At 42.4% G+C, this 17,849-nt stretch overlaps 1 protein-coding gene across 1 annotated transcript; it reads right to left on the bottom strand.

The window, feature by feature from the left end:
- Window positions 1–67: 67 nt before the first annotated feature.
- Window positions 68–13,464, bottom strand: LOC125988185 (semaphorin-3F). Its single transcript, XM_049753067.2, has 19 exons — window positions 13,071–13,464; window positions 10,750–10,832; window positions 10,523–10,659; window positions 6,183–6,343; window positions 5,120–5,182; window positions 4,921–5,040; window positions 4,649–4,742; window positions 4,454–4,573; window positions 4,181–4,326; window positions 3,814–3,928; window positions 3,670–3,739; window positions 3,415–3,559; window positions 3,122–3,344; window positions 2,835–2,923; window positions 2,722–2,763; window positions 2,483–2,640; window positions 2,350–2,417; window positions 2,065–2,192; window positions 68–1,889 (listed from the first exon to the last, which is right to left on the bottom strand). The coding sequence occupies exons 3-19, from the start codon at window positions 10,632–10,634 to the stop codon at window positions 1,512–1,514; spliced, it is 2,232 nt and encodes a 743-aa protein (XP_049609024.1). The 5' UTR covers window positions 10,635–10,659; window positions 10,750–10,832; window positions 13,071–13,464; the 3' UTR covers window positions 68–1,511.
- Between the last annotated feature and the right edge of the window lie 4,385 nt (window positions 13,465–17,849).

Raw genomic sequence — 17,849 nt, 5'->3', positions numbered from 1 at the left:
GTCAAGTCAATTTGTACCATTTCTACTCATATTCTTAAAAGAAGAGAACCACATCTAAACCTTAAGAAATAGTCAACATCATTCTACTTTTTATAACAAGACACTGTACATTTAAAAAAAGATGTAACTTATTGATAACATTTGTGCAAACATCCCAAATTTCCCACCACCACTGACAAAGTGCATGACTGGAAGACCACCATGAAGTGTGTCTTCACCACTCACATACGGGGGGGTGTCACGACAGCACAGGACAGAGGGGAGGGAGGGGTGACATCCACATGGCTTAGCTTAACACAATTTTCATATTTGACACATATTTGACATTGTTACACGCCATGGCCCAAGTAGAGCAACAAACAACATACAGAAGCATGCAAACACTGATGAAGTGTCTTTGTTTCCTCAAACAACAGTAATCCACTGGCCGTATATATTATATATATATATATATATATTCACAATCAATATATTACATTTATTCTCAATATACTCAAAAGTAGCACACTTGTGGTTCTGCCACTAGACACCTCCTTGTGGCACTCGGGTTACATGACAGTAAAACATGTTTCAAAATTTTGGACTTTGCTTGCACCGCCAGCTTTCAGTGTCATGCAGTGGGAATATGAAACAATGGTGCACTTGGTTACTATCCACTACTCCTAAAAGGTATTCAGCTTTCAGGTTTAATTTCAGGATGAACCTAAAATGTTGTAGATAGCTACCCTATCACGTTAACGTGTGACGCTAACTTTTTTTCTACACTTCGTTGAGTCTGTATCGAACTGAGCCGCAAGTGTTTACGCAATGTTGATATTTTGTCAAGGTTCCTAAAAGGTTGGAAACTGTTTTTTGTTACATTGTCTGAAGATTTCTTTGCAAGAAGAAAAACCTGTTGATGACAAAAACGACAAAAACATTTTTGCGACCGCTTGCAACCTTGAATGAACCCTAACAAAAACAAAAATCAGCATTCAAGCCAGGTGCAAACCTTTGTTGCTCAGTAAGATACGGGCAAATATGCCATGATGTCAGTCTAATAAACAAGTATGTGATGCACTGAAACTGCAAAACGTGAACTACAATATAGTGACGAGTGACTGTAGTGCAATTTATGTTCACCCTGAAACTTCATCCAAAAGCCGGATTGTGTATGTCATAGTAGTCATGTGGTTGTGTGACGAAAAGCTTTTTCACATAAGGAATATATTGTGGTTGGTCTGGAAGGTAACTTAATTACAAAAAAAAAAAAACCACTCCGTTGTGACTATGTCCTGAAAATGAGAGCCGGACAAACACGAGCGTTCAAAAGCTACACTGGAACCATTGGAATGCGCTCATTGGTGGGTGAGGTGTGCTATCCACAAAATGCCCGCTTGGCACAAGACAAAAACCACCAATATGGTATTCGACGGCGTCGGCCGTCAAACCAATGAAGGAGATGCACAAACAACATGCATGAACAACACCAATAAAAGTCCGACCAGGCCACCTCAGACGGCCGGCGCGCCCTAACCAAGTCCTTGCTCCTGGCCCTCCGTGTGCCGCCGGCTGGTGCGCTTGCGCTGTTGCTGTTTCAGACTGGACTGCTCCCAGTAGGACTGGCAATACTGGTTGATCAGTCTGATTTCTGGTGGGAAAGGTGTGGAGGCAGGGGACGATCGAGGGTAAGGTCGCGGGTCGCGAGTCTCGGGGTCGTCCTCGTCGTCGTCTCGGGCGCTGAGAGCCAAAACGATGTCCCGATCGAGGATACGCAGCGCCACGCGGGCCACCGTGTGTTTGAAGTTGTTTTCAGTGGCCAGGCAGTGATAAAGCCCCGCGTCCGATCCATTGAGGGACTTGAGAAGGATGCCGTGGTTGGTCTTCAGGACATTGCCCACGCGGTTCAGCTGAAGATACCAAGAAAGAAAGAAACAGTGTTCACGTTTTTTTCCCAATTCAGTCAAATACATAGATAGAAATATTAGAAAGCCGTGTTGACTTCATATACAGTAGGTAATTTTCCCTAATTGGAGGAGGACCCCTTGCAAGTAGCGAGCAACTCCTTCAAGTGATGTTCCTTACCAATTTCCTTTTGCCATCTCTCTGGAAAAGCCACTTGACGGTTGCCTGAGGAGAGCGAGGCTGACACTCCAAAAAGGTGCTGCTCCCTTTCACACCAAACTGCACCGTTTCCCGCAGACGTTTCTCCACTGGAGGCACACACAAACGGCATCGCAAACAATTAGGACTTTCCAACATGACCTGAACCCTGGATTAGTTGGAAGCCGAGGGTTGGACGTATTAAAAATTCTGTTCAACACTATTGAAATTTCAACCCAATGAACAACTAAACGAAAGGCAGCCAACCTTTGGCGTTAAAGCCTCGGCACTGCCTCAGAGGATCGCCGTGTTTGACATCCTGTCTTCTGCTCCTCCTGCAACAGATGACAAAACCCCCGTAAGTTGTGCCATGGCAATTTCGTCAGCATTTACTCTGCACCTCTTGGTGGAAGGAGTAAAAGCCGAGCAGCTCTCCCCGTCCCAGGCGCAGTAAGGGTCCCGGGCCAGACAGCAGTCGGAGCAGGCCCTGCCGTAGACGTCGCAGCGGTGCAGCGACACCTGCGTCAAGCCTGCGTCCGACGACACGTACAGTTGTTGCTGCGAGACGCGAGACAAAACATGTCAGAGGTGAGTAGCGGTGTCCTAACGCAGGTGTGAAACGCCACGACGCTTGCTTACTCGCTTAGAAGAGATCTTCATCGTTTTGACAGGAGCTCTGCTCTGTGAAGAAATAACGAAAATTGAACAAGATGTAAATGCACTCATGATAAAATGATGAAGAGGAGACATACCCGGAAAACTTCCACTTCCTCTAGCGTTAGCTCCTCCATGCTAGTAGGGTCTTTGGGCAACACAATGACCTTCTGGATGGTGCCACGATCTGAAGGAAGTGAAGGTACATAACATAAAACAAACAAAAATATGTCTATTTGAAACAATCACAGAGATTTTGAATGACTAATATTCACACTGTATGCTGTTTTGGGAAAACCTAGAGAATATTAAAAATGCTATTTCAGTCACAGGTACATATGAAATAAATGTAGTGTCAAAGTTAAAGATGATGCATTTTCCTCACCGGTGCCCAGGAAGAGCACCTCGTAGCGTCCGTCCACAGCATCCACCTGATCCACCACCAGGGCCGTGAAGCGGTAGTCCACACCGGTCCTCACCACCAGGGGGCGGCGGTGGATAGGATAAACGGGCTGGTACATGAGGGGGTGAGCCCGGATGAAATTGACAGCCTCATCAGAGAAGCTCTTGGAGGAGCGGATCCCAGGGGTGAAGGTTCCGCCCGGACACTGGGTGACAAAGAAGACGTGCATGTGAGTCTTTGTGTACTCGAGCGGAGCCAAGAGTGCTGCGACGCACCGTTCCCGGTCGTGGGTACGGAATCTTGCCGTTGTATTCCGTCCACTGGTAATTGTGGCCGTGCTTATGGGCAAAAGGCCCGTTGAAGACATTGCGGATATCGGCCATGGAGTAGACGCAGACGGCAGAGCCCTTGAACACAGAGCTGGAACAAATTGGGAATGGAAAGACAAATAAACACATGAATTATATATTTGAATCAGAAATAAAAACCCAAATCAAGTCCAATGCCATCAGAAGGTTGTGGCTTCTCACCCCGCGGTAGTGAAGAGTGCGAACACCATCGGGTTCCTTTCATCCTGCGTCGGCTGAATGAATACATCACCTGCAAGGCCGAGCGTGCGCAAATCAATAAGAGAGAAGCTGCTGTTGAAATGCAATTTGTCACGGCCGCCTCACGTAGTTCATCAAATCGCGTCTCCACTCCATCATCGCCGATCACCGAGCAGATAAGACGAGCTTTGAGAAACGTTGTCCAGCGGTTCACTAGGGATTTCTGGCCACCTTCATCATTCTGGACACAGATGAAATGAGGTCATGGTTCATTGTGTCCAGTTCAGCACTTCATTTTATAAGATTAATGGCGTAAAGTGGTGCCTTCACTTAAGAGCTTAGTCACGGAATGAATCAATTGAAGGAAGAAATAGAGAAGCTGAAATTTTTTGCTACCATCGAGCACTGTTAAGTGGAATTTTTGCTCACAAGTCAAGACAAGCCACAGCTCGTGTCTCAACCAAGCGCAATTGTATTTTTATTTATTACTCACCAGACACACTCTGCCCACCCTGGCCAAGACGTTGGGACTCGCCCCTCCGCTCGAGTCTAAGCTCTTCTCGCGGAAAAAGAAGTAGAGCTTGTCATCGTTGCTCTCTGCGCTGTCAGGGATCTGCTGGATCTGAACAAACACGGGCTCTGGAGGACAAAATCAATCAATCAATCAATCCATCAAATAAGCAGGAAGTCGATTGAGGCATGAACGAGACAGGAAGCGTAACCTGTAATCCACTACGTTTACCCGCTCACACCCTTCATTACTCACCGTTGAGCCATCTGGAATCGTACTGTTCCGTCCGGATGACACTTCTCCCTCCCATGGTCCTAAAAAGAGCCGCATCTGTGCTCATGAAGTCAATATGGACACCCGCATACAGGTTACCATCTAAAATGGGAGGAGAAAACAATCAATCAAACAAGTTGTATGTGTTTTAGCCTGTTGATCGTGAAAGGCTCTTACGAATAAGAGCTGCAACGTTCTCCTCTTTGGGATCGTAGGAGCATTTTCCCTTCCCGGAGTCCACGTACCCGGGGACCAGTCGAAACAGGTAGTCCTGCGATGACGGCATAAAAATAGATGGCTTGAACGTCACAAGGGAGCACAGGAAAATCATAAACAAATCAGTGTCCCAGTTTGGACTCCTGAAATATTTATCAGGACAAAAGTTTCCAGGTCTGCCGCACGGAGGTTTTATCGACGAATGCCGCTCGGGGCTATGTGTGAATGTTCACCTCTGCCCTCCAGCCTCTGTTGATGAAGGTGCAAATGGGTTGGTAAGCCCCCGTTCCACAGGTGTAGAGGTGGGTGCGGTTCCACGGCTCGATCAAGCGTACAAAGTTGGCGCATTCGCCCTGTACAACCAGGAATTTCAACATGCTTTTAACTTGCTCTTGATTTTGAAAGCAAGGAATGTAAATAACATGATCGCACCTGTCTTCCTTTTCCTGTCATCTGGCATTCACCTTTCCTCTTTGCAGATGCTGGCCAGTGAATCTGGATTGAACACACAATAACTTATCAGCAGGTATAATAATCCAATATGGTCATTCATTACATATATAGTGATGAAAAAAAATATAGCCAAAATAAAATTGCATCTACGTTCTGCAGTGACAATATGGAGAGTCAAAAAATTAAGTTCATTATTTTCACAGGGATAGGAAAAATTGTTAAAGTTCGCAAGATTATTTTCAGTTTTAGCAACACCACATTTATGTGAAAGTATTATTGAGTCATGGGAACAAAAGACAATAAAAAAAAAGAAAGAAAATGTGCTTTTGATTGCAACATCTGGTTTTACTTTTTCTCCACATTGCTGACTGAATTGTTCATTCATTTTATGTACCTATATTTGACTTTTTTTTATGGGGGGGGGCTTATGTTGTGTAACTGCTATGATCTCATTCTGTAGTAATTGTGACCGCACATATTTTAACGCTTAAATATAAATTAGTTTGGGTCACTCACAGGCAACGCTTAAAAAACAAAACAAAAATGAAAAGTGTGCCATTGGGGCAAAAACACTTGTGAGGAAAGGAATGCAGTTTGTGCTTGAATAACAATGAGGAGCAATTTAGGACTTTAATGCTGCCATGAACCCATGACTACAGGCTGCAATTACTTTTAATCTTGAACAGTACATTGTAGGATCTTTCAACATTATCCAATTAAGATCTCGAATGTGAAGTGCCTCAAGCTATCACACACTTCACTGACTTCTGTCAAAAAAAAGAAATGGAGTTTACCTGTTTCATATAAGTCAGTTGAAAGCAGATTTTACAGCTCATTAGCCTCTTAATAGGACAATTGTAATGTCATTTTTCCATCTGTGTAGCTTCTCAGACACTTAGGTGATGGTAGTCTGCATAGCTTGAACGGAAGTGGACTCTTCTAATTTGTTGTACTTTAAATGTTTTCCCAAAAACATTTATTCTAAAAGCAAAGCTAAACATAGACAAATCAATCAATTGAATGTGTGTGCAAGCGTGCTTACTATGAGCGGCTCTTTGTTGACATTGTGCATATCCAGAGCCACCAGGTACTCCCTGCTGCCCAGGTACAGGCGGCCCTGGTCCTGGTCCATCAAGAGGATTCGGTAGTCGCTGGTGTTGAAGGAGAAACTGAAGGGCCGCGCTGCCCGAGTGTCCATCAGTTCTGTGAAAGAAGTGTTGCCGTTACTCAATAATTATTCCAGAGCTCAGCAGAACTTAATTACTTTAAAAATAAAGTTATTTATTTTAAAGGGTGTAATACAAACTCAGACTACTTTTTCAGGCAATCGTACGTGGCGACACTTACTATGAATAATGAAAAGTAACATAAGTGGTACTGTTTATCCCAAGCATGATCAGCATGATTTTCAAAGATTTATTTTAATAACTGAGCAAAGGTTGCTCAGTATAGTCCTAATGCCTCCAACATGTTCTATGACAAGCTTGAATGAACACAAAGTCGCTGCAACAACAGTCTTCTCAATTATTCTCTGGGAAATGCATACAGCAGGTGATTAAATATAACTCAACTCAGAGCGTTTTAAGAAACATATTTGCTTTTAGGATGTGAATATTTCATGTGTTTCCTGACTGTGTGATTGAGCTGAAGGCACCACATGCCCATTGGAGTGATGCGAAAAAAGCAAGTCCCTTAAGGAACGCCGGTCAGCGTGGCAAATTCTTAAGATCAGGATTGTGCTCAGCCGAGCAGAACCTGTTAAGACACGCTGCTGGAAAATGGATTCAGCATTTTTCTTTCTTCTCCTCAACGCTCTCATTTGAAAATTGAAATGCACCTGAAATGCACAATTTAAAAAGGGACACAGAAAATGTACAAGAGTTTATGTCTCACACTAATATTCACTATTCCACTTTAAATGCTAGTAGATACGTGCTGAATTTGAGTGTGATTGAGTCATTCTAAACATAACCGCATCCCCAGTTTTAATAGGGTGTGCACACTTGTGCAACCCCATTATTTCAGTTGTTTATATTTCTTAAATCTTTTTGTATATAACATTAACACCGGAAAAGAAATTTGAAATGATTTACCTTCGTTTATATTTTTTATACAACAAAAATCCGGCATATGAACAGGGGTGTGTAGACTTTTGTAGTCTTGTGTAATCACTGTCTGGTGACTCAGGTGTTGTTTGGGGGTGAAAAAGAACATTTAAAAAAATAGTAAAAGACAGTTTGGGGGGGCTGAAATTGCTATTTTATTTTATTTTATTTTATTGATTGTTGTTTTAGATTACCAGTAAGTGATCCATTAAGTTTGTCTCCTTTGGGTCTCCGTAGCACGAAGACAATGACAATTATAAACCTGAATTGGATTCATATCACGCTTTTCTATAAAAGCCTCTACACAAAGCGCTCACAGTGGACGAATCGTGAATTATTCATACACTCAGGTACACTACGTTACGATATTTCAATGTTGTCCATCACTTAAGAAGGGAAACAACACTGACGCACATCTGTGGTCTGAGTTTAATATCGGCGCCATATACTTGCAGCATATCGGCCCCCGTTCAAGACAGCCGGCTTATGTCACGACAAATGGTCACAAACGAGCCTCCGAAGCTGGCTTACGGGGATTGAGGACTGCGCGCATATCTTTATTTACATCAAAGTATCCGCCGCCTTCCTTTGCGGGGGTCAAAATTAAACAGGATGTAGGCAAGGTGCGACCAAAATAGACCATGCAATCGGATCTCCGGGATGCCGTCTTTGAGGTAGGACGAGGTAAACACAGGATGAACGACGTGGATTCATTCAAGGGCTTGAATGTGGGAACGCCACACCCCTATACACGTCTCTGAAAATAGCCAACAATGTCCTGCCATCATCGGGTAAACATCCAGAGAAGCCCTGACAGCATTCTGACACTGATAGGGAAACACTGGGAAGGACACACGATTCAAGTATGACGCTACAACCGGGTCATGCCGAGCTCTCGGATTACAAAAGAGAGCCGCTCATGATGCGTTCGTACACAGCTCTCTGACTTCCATTACACGGCACGTTTTGCTCTCGAGCAACGCAGGCTAATTCCGCACCGCATGCCAATTGTTCAACAGACATAATAGAGGGAACAAGACATAGATCTCGGGCCTATAGGCCCTCGGGGTGCCGGTCCAAGCGTCACATGGGCCCTTGTAGGCACCGCAACCTCCTCCGCAGGCGCCTGCGTGAACAAAGAGGCTTGCTGTGGCAAACAATGAACAATACATCCTCGGAGTCGCAGAAAATATTTGGTCTAAATCCAACTTTTCGCCTTTCTTGTTTGGTATTAGGGGGAAGGGTCAATGCGGTTTGGGAGTGTGGCTACCGAAGCTAATAAGTGAACACCTCTCAGCTGTTGTGGACATGCCCTCGTGTGTGCTAGGTGGGGGCCATCTTAGCTTTACAACGCAAGTTAGCTACTGCCTGCAAGCCTCCTAAGAACTGATGACTGAAGTTTTCTTCCATTTAAGGCAACTACAGTTGTTGGAGTCTCAATTTACGAGCTTGAAAACATCAAAATGCTTCAAGACCGTAAAGTGAATTAAGAGACTTACCTTAGAGCGAACCCCTATATACTCGCGATTTGGCACCTGCAGAATTCGCAGATTTTTTTATTCCATACTTGATGTTATGAGAAACCCACTTAAGCCCACACTTGTGGAATTGCAAAGTTCGATTGAACAAACACACAAGCACTCACATATAAGCTGTTTACCGAGAAGGAATTAGCCTTGGAGGTCAAAACAAAACACATAAGCACGCAGATTTTTTATCAAAGCAGTTGAACTCAAAACAAGCCACCAGCTGTTTGTCAAATCAGCTAATAAATTCTGCATTTAAGCATGACTCACTGTTAAAGCACCAGAGTTAAGAATGTCATAAATCTCATTCCTGTAATTCTTATTTACCTTCACGAGGTGACGTGACGCGTGTGACTGAGTCAGATGAAATGAAAACATGTTAGTTAAAGGACAAAAAAAGCTCCTACACTGCTTTGATGCCTGCAGTGTTCATATTGGAAGAGTCAGAAATCCTGTGGATGGCACACTGGTCTGCAGTTCTCGTTGTTGCCATGGCGACACCATATCACCCCTTTTGTGATTAATAATGTTAGTTGACCAGCCAAGACGTTTCATGTCAAATGTCAAATTAGTACTAGTGGTGGGAATCACAGAGTAACTCACAAGCGCACCCAATACTAAACACCGAGACCAGGCGCAAAACCCTAACATGGCTTGAAACCTTAATTTGAGACCTTAATCATGCAAAGACTTGAAGCCAAATGTCAAAACACTAACCATGCCTTGAAACACTACATCTGATTTGAAACCTTAATCTGAAACCTTAATTTGGCATTGACAACCTGATTTGAAGCCCTAACATTTGCTTGAAACCCTCGATTTCGACGAAACCCTGACTTAAAACCCCAACTTGATCTTGTGGGTATAACCCAAATTTGATATCCTAACCTTTACATGAAGCCCTAATTTGAAACTCAAATTCTGTCTTGGAACCCTGATTTGAAACCAAAACTTTAACTATCACCATAATTTTAAATTATAACCTTGACACCCTAACTCAGGCTTGAGACACCAATTTCTAACGCTAACCCTGGTCTACTGAAACTATGACCCAAGTAATTTATATCCAACATAAGCAAAGTAAACTAACCAATTGCTTATAAAATTATCCTACCCGATGAATCCTGTGGTCTGAGGTGTTTAGAGTGGATTTGTTCCAATAATAGGGTCCGAAACAGGTCATGGCGGCAATTTTTAATACTAAACATGTTCAATATTTCCAAACAAAACGGCATTGTACAATTTTACCATTTGGAATCATTAAGGTAACACCAGTGCATATACGGGTCATATCCATGTCTGTTCTACCTCAGAGAACTTGCTTTGAGATCGGTGGTGGGACAGAATCTTAAGGTGTTGTTGGAAAAGACCACACAGAATACAATCAAAACAGTTAAATGCCAGATATTCTTTTTATCTTCGTGAGTGTGGTCCGTCACAGATGAACAAAATCTTTTAAGATTTGAAAAATCCTCATGTGCTCATATCCAATATTGTTGAATGGGTGTTATCGCGCCGGATGAAAAAAAAAAGACAAATGTGACTTTCTGTGCGTGTGAGTTTCAGGGTGTGGACTGGCTGCCAGTAGAAAAACACACGTAATATCCACCTTTTGTTTCCACTTGTGCACCGTTTTGACATGTGGCAGGAAACACGCTCTTTATATACTGTATGCATAAAGAGGAAGCCAAGCCTGACTCGCACAGGTCTATGCAAGTGCAAAAAAAAGATGGCCAAGCTTTCCGGCTCACCTTTGAAGGAGAGGCGAACCCGCGGCGCCGACTGCTGCAGGCTCAGGCCTTTGTAAACACACAAGGCCACCAGGAGGAGTTGGGCTCCAGATGTTGTCATGGTAACAGGCATGCAGGTAGCCCACACAGATCTAAATCTGGACAAAAAAAAAAGGACTGATTATTATAGAGTGCCCCATGAGGAATGAGAGACAGAAAAAGACGCACAGGCTCTCTCTTGCGCTCACTTTGAAGTCTCTGATCAGAAGTTTGGCCCGCAGCTTTCCAATAAGGCGAGATGCAGAGCGCAGTCCAAATCTTCACACCTGCACTGGAAAATATGACAGCTCCATTATTTATTTAAAGAGTAAATGCAGTGAGGTGCGTGTCAAGACTGCATAATTGTGGCTACAAGCACGGACGGATTGGTGGGAAACGCAAGTTCTGCAGCATGCACTTGAGATACGGACTGAATTTGCCTTGACCCCTCGCTCGCATCTCTGACCATCTTTTCCCATTGAATGGAAATGCCATTCATCTATTCCACACTCTTTAGGAGCAGCAAAATTATTTGTAATGTGTCCTATAATAAAAAAAAAATAGCACTGAATAATACTGCAATGTTATAAAAACTGAGTAATATCTAAAGCTGCAACTAATAATTGTTTGAATGATCTGCCAATTATTTTAATTTAATATCATAAATAAATTAAATTAGATTTGATTTCATTCCATTATTAAAAAAACACAATTACAAATTGACGGTGCAAAAAATTTATTGAGACTAATTTAAGGTATAGTCCGGCTTTCGCTCAAAGAACTAAATAAATACATCTGTGTCCATTGACATTGTCCTGCTCCTTCTGGTGTGCCCTCCTTAACCACCAGGGGCAGTATAATAGAGACGTATAAAATAAACTCTACAAGCTTCAGTAAGAAACTTTATTTTTCACAGAGAATAAAGAATATCTGCTATTGTTTGATCGTCTGCTGCAAGGTTTGTGTTCAAAGATCTATTTCTTCATAACACTGCTACTATTGATGCAAGTTGGCATTTTCCTCTATGTATTTGCATGGAGCTAGCAATTTGAAGGTAAAGTTGTTCTCAATACACATGTAATTTTCTTTCTTTAATATTCAGTTTGCTAACCAGTGACCTTCAACTAAACTAAGTCGGCCATGTGCTCTTCCCTTTGACTCATCGCGGTTCCGACTCATCAGCACAGAAGGCTATGAGCTGACGTGGCACAGAGGTGACAGTTCAAAGACACCGGGAGCCCCCGCACCGACTATTTCTGACACTTTCGGGGTGTTGAAACCAAGACCTTAACTCAGGCATTCATTATGCAGCTGCACTTTGCCGGAGAGTATCCCATCTAAATTATGAATACTAAAAGCTGAGTCCATTAAATTGTCTCCCTGTTTGCTGGGCCGATAAGCCATCCCGCGGGCATCTCTGGCTCTGGTGAAATCCGTGGGGCCCGAGACAACAGCTTTTGGCAAACGTTTAACGACAATTATAATCATACAAATAAAATTTAAACCACCCACACGAGCATGACAATGGTTAGGCACTAAGCCCAAATGCAAATAGTGTAGAGTAATTGACAATATTGATAGTATAAACAGTAAATGATACCTTATGATGCTAGAACACAGGTGATTTGACTATGGAAAAAGAATGCACCAGAAGTTTTAGGATTTTGCTGTATGCTACCACTTCACAAAATGTAAAAATACCAATTACGTTCCATTTAGATATATTATGACATTTTTGTTCCAACACCGGACTATTCTGTAAAGCTATGTTCTATGTTGCCCTGCCAAGATATTTCTTCACATTAAAATGGTCAGTTCTGCTAAAAATTGGTAACATCACACATATGGCTCAAAGCCTGTGTCTAAACAGTTGTGGATTGATTTGATGATTGCTTTCAATTGAAATCAATTAACTGTGACACCTCCACAGTAATCACTCAGAAAGGTACAACTTTGGTTAGGATTCTGCTCTTGACTCGATTGATTGATCCACTATGGGTAAAAGTCATGACTGAATGAACTCCTGCTACCATGCCTATGTCTCATGAAGCTAATAATAATATTCCAGGCAATGATGTGACGTCAAAAACACAGTGTAATCACCATTTCAAAAGGACCTTCAAGAAACAAACTATAAATAAAAATGTCTCACGACTTATCCATCTGTATTTCCACGGAAATGCGTGCACAAACAGCTTTTGGAACATCTCGTGAAGAAAAAACATATAGCTGGTCGCTTATGGGGGGCCTCCATAGTGGGGGGTTGTGGGGGGTTTGTGGTTTTGACAGCTGGGTGTTAACTACAGGACAGATTGGGGCCATCTCTAGTAATAATATACCATAGTGAGGTTTGGAGATCCATCTAATCATTAGAGGACGAGCTCTGGCCACACATGGGCGCAGTCTACCTGTCAAGTCTAGAAATAGGAAACCCATCCAGCAAAAATGTTAAGTCGCTCACCACACAAACGCGCGCGCACGCACACAGTAACCAAACGCTGGTTAAAAGTTGAACCCAAAAAACTCCTACCTTTGATCTCCACGATCCAAAAGTTTGTCACAGCCACATTCCAGGGAGCAAGAAAAAAAAATCACAGCACGTGAGGAAATAATCCGTTTGTATATTCTTGGCAAAAAAAAAAAAAACTCTAACAAAAACAAACAATTAAGTAGAAAAGCGAGCCGACTTGGTCCACATTGAAGAAATAAAATTCTTTTGGCAAACTTTAGAAAGCCTTCCGCGTGATGATGTGACTCCACGTCACGCTTGTAGACGAGAAAGACTTGTGTGAGTGGAAATAGGGCGAACAAGTGCAGGTGTTGGTATTGAAAGTGTGTGTGAGTGTATGGTGAGTCCCGCTGTCTTCTCCCTTCTGTTGTGCCTGCCAGCCTCAGCCTTCCCTTTCGTGGTGGAACCAACCTCCCTCCCGGTGCAGCATATGGGTCGGATTAACCCCGTACATCCCTGCTGCAGCTGCACTTGAACGCACCACTGGTTATGCCTCCTGCAAAAAAATGCCGCTTCAACACTTGTCTATTGGAAAAGTTAATAATTTATAGTGGGGGCTGCTGTTTTATATTCATGCATGGCTGTTCTTTGACTGACGCACTTCATGGTCACCATTACGTGTTCTAGCTTGGTCGGGGGGAACAAAAAAGAAAGAAAGAAAAAATATAAAAAGAATTCCCAGGATTCCACAGTGGCTGGCCCCTGCGTGCATGACAACAGTGACAAAAGAAGGCTGGATAAGGGTGAAGGCTGGATGTCCATCTTTGTTAAAAGAGCTTGATTGAAAAGCAGGCGTTATACATTCTGAAACGTCTAAACTAAAAAAAATACTGAGGGTATGACCAAGTCAAAAAACAGAAATGATTCATCCTTTTGTGATAGCCACTGCAACATGATGCACATGAGCAGTTTGAATAATAATAATTATTATTGTTATTATCATCATTAATAATAATAATCATAAGAATAGTGCACATATACAATATGTCAATATTTGTTTGCATTTGTTGTTAGCATGAAGCTAAAAAGACCTTTTTAAGGCAAAGGGGTGTGGTTGGTTGAAATATAAAACATGTAATTGTCTAGTTTAATGTGTTTTTGTTTTGGGTGAATTGACCAATGTTTGCCAAACTGCCACTTATTGAATTTAGTTTACTGCTACCATACGATGTATAAAATCTTCTTTCAAAGATAAATATTCAATGATTTAAGAACAATAAATAAAGTTATTTTATAATTTTTATACACTATTAACCAGAAAGTAGACACAAGTACCTGAAAATATACATAAATAATTGGAACTGTTGTGCAATTAATTTAAAAGGCACAATTATTGGTCAATTAAAAAAATACACAAATAAAATCTATTAATTGAAGGGTACAGAGATGAGAAAGTTGTTTTAAGGTTATGGTTATACATTTTTTGTAATACCAGATACAGTCTGGCATTTATTTTATAGAACGCACAAATGGGGAAATATATATTATATGCGTTGAATTGAGTAACACAGGGTTAAGATGTATAAGTTAAAAAAATTGGGGGCATTTTCTGAAGAATAGTGGTTTTGGAAGTAAGAACATATGAAAAGTTAAATGCAACATTTACCTAAATAAATATTTGAAAACTATGATTAAATGCAATTGTGTTGTCAGACTGCTATTCCACTATGCTCAGTATGGTTTTTCTGCAGGGGGCTGTGGCACAGTGTAGCACACGAAGAAAATAGAATAAACACATGAGGTAATGAGGTGTGTCAGGTTGGAAAAGGTCAATAAGGCAAGGGGCAGTTCTTGCAGGCAAACCATAAAAAAAGAGGAAAAAAGCTTTAACTTTTGAAATCCACACCTCCTGATGATTTTGACCGATCCGCACACAGACTATGCAAGCAGTGACCTTGTCTCCTGTTGGCTTCCAGCCACTCGTGACGTGGACACGCAGTTAAGATGGGTCCAGACCAGGATCTTTGCTTCAGTCCTTTTCCAGCTGAGGAAATGAGTCACGGATGTGTGCTGACTTCAGGTTTCCTCTCAACTTTGGCTCCCAATACTTCTTGTGTGATTGTGCCAGCCTTTGACTGTTAAAGATCCTGTAAAGTGAATTTAGAGTAGAGATTTAAGTTACTTAAAATGTGAAAATACTCATGTAGTATAGTGTTAAAACATTTTTCCACACTATCAGTTTTTTATTTTCTTTAGGCATGGCTAAAATAGAGCATGAGTACATGGCATAAGTACTCACACCCCAACTAAGTAAGAATTTGAGCTCCTTTATCAGGATCAGTGGTTAACTGGCGCAGTTTCGACCTGCAATTAGCCTACACCCTCAAGTGGTCTGGCCTGGCCTCTTTAGAGTGCCTCATTGTAAGCCACAAGTGCTCGCGCATCATGGAGAAACAGCGTAAAAGTGAGGAGGGACGTGGGTTGGAATAAAAAAATAATAATAAATGCAACTTGCCAGAAAGAGTGTGACCTTGTGCTGGCGTAGCCGTTTAGGGTCAGACTGGACAGCCAGACTTTTTGGCTGGCACGCTACAGTGAAAAAAGGGTTCAGGCTGGCATAGCCGCATGAGAAAGCCTCACATGTCAAATCTTTCTTTCACTTTTGGGGGACTCAAAATGTTTGCGCTGGTGAGGAATGAAAATTGACCTAAGATGTCCCATATGATGAATGGACTTTGCCTTCTTGTTATTTTTTCCTGTAGGCCGACTGCAAGCTGGAGCTGGATCCTGCACCATCAGACCCATCAATCACCAGAAGCACATTTTTGTCCCCTTAAGCGAAAACAACAAAAACATATTTGACCTGCTGACACTCAATTTTGACTTGACAAATTGCCAAGTGTCTGCACATGCCCAAGCAGCAGAGAGGCAACAAGTACACAAATGCATGTTGGGAAAGCGCGGTGACCCTGAGAGAAAATCACTGTGTTGAAAAAATGTGCTGGCCTGTTTTCTATCACAACAAACATGACAGAGCTATCCCCTTGCCTCTAATTATTATCCAACGTGAAACAAAACATCATCATGAAAAATACAAGAGCAGGTGTTTGCCCGTGTCCCCGGACTTAGCACACCAGCAATTACAAAAGTAGGGCAAGGTTTTTAACATGTGGATGAGGGGCGCACACGCGACACACATTCTCGGCCGCTATCCTCAAGTCGCATGCCGAAGCCGAGCTGATTCATTTTGCAGAAAAAGTATGCATATCCCCCCCCCCCCCCCCCACCCTCCGAGATGGAGCTGTGTTCAAGGCTCCATATGTCCACGGGGCCCGCTGCCATCTGCCTTCGACACTAGACTGTAAAATGTAAAATGCTTCCAGGAGAAGCGACAGCTGTTGAAGAGGTGCACCATACAAATAATGATAGGTTAGAAGAAGCTGCTTACTGTACATGAAAAGGATGATTGGGAGGATGCTCGCTGGCCCAAAGCAAAGTAAATCTGTCAGCATGCTTGCAAAATTGAGCCACGCCAATGTACGTTCACACCGATGGTGAAACTACGCTTCGCCTCTCGTTTCTTAACTATACTTAGCTAATATGAATGCCTCTGCTTCATTTGCACCACGCCAACAGAGACGAAAAAGGCTCTTCTTAATAAATAAATAAATAAATAGTTCGATAAATAAATAAATGAATAAATAAATAAATAAATAATGCAACGTGTGCACACACTGGGATGTGGCTGTTTTTAGAATCAACGAATCACATTATGACGTGTTGAATGGGGCACGTTAAATGGAAGGAAAATATTGTCAACTTTTCCAAACATTTTGTATTACCAGAAAAAAAAAAAAAAATTTTATGAGCACTATTATTTAGAATTGTTTGCAGTTCAATCCAACTGACCAAACAACAAAAGACAAAATGTGTCTACTCTTGAAATTACCTGTGTTGAATTGGAACAATTGGAATGAATTGACTTAAGCAAAGAAAATGATTCATGGAAAAGCCAAAACGCACCCCCCCCAAAAAAATATTAAAATGCACCTGTGTATATTTGGACAATGTCGAGGTAGAATTCATTGTCGAATGCATGGGGGAAGGGTAAAAGGTAACAAAAATGCTGCAATCTGTTCCATTCTGTGTGCACTCACGTGTGATTGGTGGAGGGGCTGGGCAGGGGTGTGTGTGTGTGTGGGGTAGCATTCATCTGTCTGGTGTGATCGTCGGTAACTGGGCCCAGGCGCGAGCATGCACTCGGCGATCTCCCAGATAAGAGTCATCCATCTGCTGTGTGTAAGCGACGGGGTCCAGACGGCTCCTCTTATCATTGCACTCATCCATTTCCCTCTCCTATTCCCGCCCCCCACCCACCTCTTTCATCACCTAGCCTGCAATGCTTCTTTTTAGGTGGATTACATGACAAGCACACAATCGAGAAAACATACAATCCGTGCTGCAAATCTGTAAATAGATCTAGAAAAAAAATACCACCAGGCCGAAGGGGCCCCCAAGAAACTCCTGCTTGTACAGTATCAACGACAAAACAGCGACACTATTGCAATTTATCGTGAAAGCCCCGTATAGGGGCCCCTTATCGCTGATACCGGCTGGTGGCTTCTGGAGACGGCTCATACACTCTGGGTCGATATCAATGACACAATCTGCATGAGAGTAAGATGGAAGCTTGTGTTAGCAAACTTATCTTCAAAGTTAGATGAGACATAGAAATGATGTCGGCGATCTCAAGCGCTGGAATGTGGTACCTCACCTCGGCCTTATCGAAGGCATCGAAGAGGAGCTACTGTGCATGTCTATCTTCAAATGAGTCGGTGGGTGAAGTATGTACATTGTATG

This window comes from Syngnathus scovelli, chromosome 2, assembly GCF_024217435.2.
Source record: "Syngnathus scovelli strain Florida chromosome 2, RoL_Ssco_1.2, whole genome shotgun sequence".
Lineage (NCBI taxonomy): Eukaryota > Metazoa > Chordata > Actinopteri > Syngnathiformes > Syngnathidae > Syngnathus > Syngnathus scovelli.
The sequence above is the reverse complement of the archived record's forward strand: the minus strand, read 5'-3'. Positions and strand labels throughout refer to the sequence as shown.